Source organism: Juglans regia, chromosome 10 (assembly GCF_001411555.2).
Source record: "Juglans regia cultivar Chandler chromosome 10, Walnut 2.0, whole genome shotgun sequence".
Lineage (NCBI taxonomy): Eukaryota > Viridiplantae > Streptophyta > Magnoliopsida > Fagales > Juglandaceae > Juglans > Juglans regia.
Window position 1 is genome coordinate 29,615,477 of NC_049910.1, and position 4,111 is coordinate 29,619,587.

At 39.3% G+C, this 4,111-nt stretch overlaps 1 protein-coding gene across 1 annotated transcript; it reads left to right on the forward strand.

Moving 5' to 3' along the window:
- The first annotated feature begins 470 nt into the window (after positions 1-470).
- Positions 471-3,818, forward strand: LOC109022055. The gene is made up of 4 exons (XM_019004853.1): positions 471-2,478; positions 2,562-2,733; positions 2,864-2,951; positions 3,045-3,818. Exons 1-4 carry the CDS (start codon positions 471-473, stop codon positions 3,816-3,818), a joined length of 3,042 nt encoding a protein of 1,013 aa, XP_018860398.1.
- The last annotated feature ends 293 nt before the right edge of the window (positions 3,819-4,111 follow it).

Genomic DNA, 4,111 nt, shown 5'->3' on the forward strand with positions numbered 1-4,111 from the left:
GACCAATAATATCATGTATAAAGCAGAAGTTGTTCTTAATTCTCTTAAGAACAATGTTGTTCGTATATATTCTCTTAATTTCTTTGTGTTGCTCATACATATATATGTATATATTTATATTGTGTATGGAAATTACTAGGAAAGTAGCTAGGAATGTTGAATTCATTGACGATGGGTCTTTTTTTTCTATGTAAGAATTAATTGACCAAAGTTCAATTCAAAATTATATATAAATAGGTGGAACTAGAGAGTTGGGCATATCATCAAGAGACACCCTACAATCATAACACTACTTACGACATGGGCTGGCCTAGAAGCCGCCCTTCAAGTAGTTTTTTACCTTTGATACTCTGGTGATTTCCTTCAACTAGTTTCGTGATAACCCATTACAAACTTTCATACAGTTAATAGTCTACCAAGAATTTCCTTATATCCTTATTAATGTGTACAATTCCATGTAACTCAACCAGATGGATAAGGCTTGGATGCATATTGAAGATAGATTGCGTTCTAATGAATACGCAAATGGCGTTAAACAATTCATAGATATGGCGAAGGCCCATGCACCGGGTAGAGAATGCATCAGGTGTCCATGTAAGAGATGTCGTAATCGAACTTTCCATCCTATTGCTATGGTTGAGGATCACTTGTTCTTCGTAGGTATTGATACATCTTATACGGAATGGATATTCCATGGCGAGGAGGAAACTTTGCCAGACGCCACATTTCCGGATGAAGAAGGTGATGATGCCTATAACTACAATGACTACATTGATGATGTAGACGAGATGTTAGATGACATCCGTGTGGGGTCCTTTATGGATAATTCTGGTAGAACAGAATATAACTCAGACGCAGGGCCTTCACGACACACCTCTGATACTCCAATACACCCTAATTTCGATGAGTTGCTAGACGATGCAAAAAAACCACTTTATCCAACCTGCACAGAGTTCTCAAAGCTATCATTCATAGTCAAGTTGCTTCACATAAAGACAGTTGGTGGTTGGATTGTGAAGTCGTTTGATATGGTTGTAAAGCTTTTGCAAGCAGCATTTCCTGAGGCTCAGTTCCCTGCCTCATATAACGAGGCTCGTCGCTTACAACGTGGTTTGGGCTTTAGTTACATAAAGATACATGTATGCCCAAATGATTGTGCATTGTTTTGGAAGGATCATGCTGATAAAGATGAGTGTCCTAAATGTAATGCATCTAGGTGGGCCTCAAGCACAACTAACCAAAAGAGGATACCCCAAAAAGTCCTCCGCTATTTTCCTTTGGAGCCACGGTTGCAAAGGCTATTTATGTCAAAGAAGACTGCCCAAGCCATGAGATGGCATGTAGAAGAGCGTGTTGATGATCCCAACTTCATGAGACATCCAGCTGATTCTAGGGTATGGAAAGACTTCGATAACAAATATGATTGGTTTGCCCAAGATCCTCGTAATGTCAGACTTGGTCTAGCAAGTGATGGGTTCAACCCATTCAATAACATGAGCAAACCGTACAACATTTGGCCAGTGCTACTTGTGCCTTACAACTTGTCCCCTTGGTCATGCATGAAAGATCCATACTTGATGATGTCGTTGTTAATCCCCAGACCCAATGCACCGGGAAATGATATTGATGTGTTCCTGCGTCCCTTAATAGATGAGTTGATTGAACTATGGGAAGAGGGAATTCGTACGTATGATGCATACAAACGAGAATCATTTCAATTGAGGGCAGCGTTGCTCTGGACCATCAATGATTTTCCTGCATATGCAAATCTTTCTAGCTGGAGCATAAAGGGTAAGATGGCATGCCCTACATGTAACTTAGATACAGATTCACTATGGCTTGTGCATGGCCGAAAACATTGTTATATGGGTCATCGTCGGTGGTTGGTGCTAGATCATAGTTGGAGAAGGAAAAAAAATGCTTTTAATGATAAGGAGGAACACCGTCTCCAACCTAAAATGAAAGCGGGACAAGCTTTAATGGAGCAATTACATGAGGTCTCAAACGTGCAGTTTAGTGAATCAACAAAGAAGAGGAAACGTATGCCCAATGAACTTAATTGGACAAAAAAATGTATCTTCTTTGAGCTTTCTTACTGGTTAGATTTGGGATTGCGACATAACTTGGACGTTATGCATATTGAAAAAAATATTTGTGATTCAATCCTGGGAACCTTGATGAATATGGAAGGCAAAAGTAAGGACACCGCCAATGCGCGTAGGGATTTGGAAGATCTTGGACTAAGAAAAGAATTACATTTACAGCATGATGGTAATCATACTTCTATGAGTCTTGCATGTTACACGTTAAATGTAACCGAGCGAAGGAGTTTTTGTGCACGTTTGTCAGAAGTCAAATTTCCAGATGGTTTTGCCTCAAATATTGCCCGGTGTGTCAACATTACTGAAGGAAAAATCATGGGGATGAAGAGCCATGATTGTCATATCTTTATGCAATATTTGTTGCTAGTTGTTATTGGTGGGTACCTACGACCCAATATTAGGGGAGCTTTAATAGAGTTCTGCTCCTTTTTTTCAAAGAATTATGTTCACGAACACTAGACATAACAGTGTTGGAACGGCTTCAAGCTAATGTCCCCATCATTCTTTGCAAATTAGAAATGATATTCCCACCTGCATTTTTCGATATCATGGTGCATCTTGCCATTCATCTGCCAGATGAGGCATTACTAGCAGGACCAGTTCAGTACAGGTGGATGTATCCTTTCGAGAGGTATTACTAGCAGGACCAGTTCAGTACAGATTGAGGACTATATAGAGTAAGTGCACCCTCTATATCCAATTCAGCATTTTATTTTATTTTATTGTAAGTGGATAACTTATTAACGCATTTAGCTTTGTAGTGATCACTATAACAAAATGAAAGAAGAGGATCCCAATAACATCGAGCGTAGGCACCAAAGTCAATTCCCAACGTGGTTCCGAACACGCGTAAGATTTCCCTTTTTCACTTATAAACATATCCCTTTATAGAACCTTTGAATTTCTTCCTTAATGTTCTCCTTTGTCAAATATCCATGTTAGATTGCCGAGTTGCATGCGAAGACTTCTCCCGAGGTGACCGATGACATATATGCATTAGCATGTGGTCCAGATCCACTAGTTGCATCATATGTTGGCTGTATAATGAATGGAATTCGGTTTCACACGAAGGATCTCGAAGGGCGTCGCCGCACCCAAAACAGTGGGGTTGTTGTTCATGCCGACCATGAAGGATTGCCAATTGACTTCTACGGTGTGTTGCAGGACATCATAGAATTACGCTATATGGATTGGCGTAAGTGTTTTTTGTTTAAATGTGATTGGTGGGACATTGGCGATACGAGAAGGGGGATACACATTGGGGATTACTTCACGAGTGTCAATACTTCTAGGCAATGGTATAAAGATGAGCCTTTCGCTCTAGCATGTCAAGCGTTGCAAGTGTTTTACATAAAAGACCTGACTTTGGGGGGAAGTTGGCACGCGGTACACAAGATAACAAATAGGAATGTTTACAATATTCTCCACAAGACCTTAGACTTGCATGAAGTTGATGATGATTCTGACGTTGTTGAAACAAAAGACGAGAGTGACACTGATGTTAGGAACTATGGTAATGTTAATGAAACTAACCCAGGCATGCTCAATCCATTGACCCGAGTAAATGAAGACCACTTGCTTGTTGATCCATCAACGTTGTCACCAAAGCAATTGGCTGAAGAAAGTGACGATGAGGCCTTCACTGATGATGAAAACATTAATGATGCTTTTTGGATGGAGAACATAGATGAGGGGGATAGCGATGGTACTGAATAAAAACCTCATTTTCATTATTATAGAGATTGTTTCTGATGGTTTAACTTATCCTATTTTAATGATAATGGTTTCTCTAATTATATATAATGTTAATCACTTCTACATAGCTATTTCGGTTATTAAATGTTGTGCCCGACTTTCGATTCCACCATACATGCAAATAGATTCCTGAGGATTTCAAATACGTATGTTTTTTATTATTTTGTTTTACTACTATTAATTCACCATTAAGAGGGCATATATTTACTTTTGGATTTATATTGCTGACTGACTTGGTTTAAGTTTCATCTGTT

Coding starts and splice junctions, on each gene's coding strand:
- LOC109022055 (XM_019004853.1), top strand. CDS start 471: ATGGATAAGGCTTGGATGCATATTGAAGATAGATTGCGTTCTAATGAA. Junction 2,479..2,561: donor TTTGTTGCTAGTTGTTATTG/GTGGGTACCTAC, acceptor CACGAACACTAG/ACATAACAGTGTTGGAACGG. Junction 2,734..2,863: donor TGGATGTATCCTTTCGAGAG/GTATTACTAGCA, acceptor TTAGCTTTGTAG/TGATCACTATAACAAAATGA.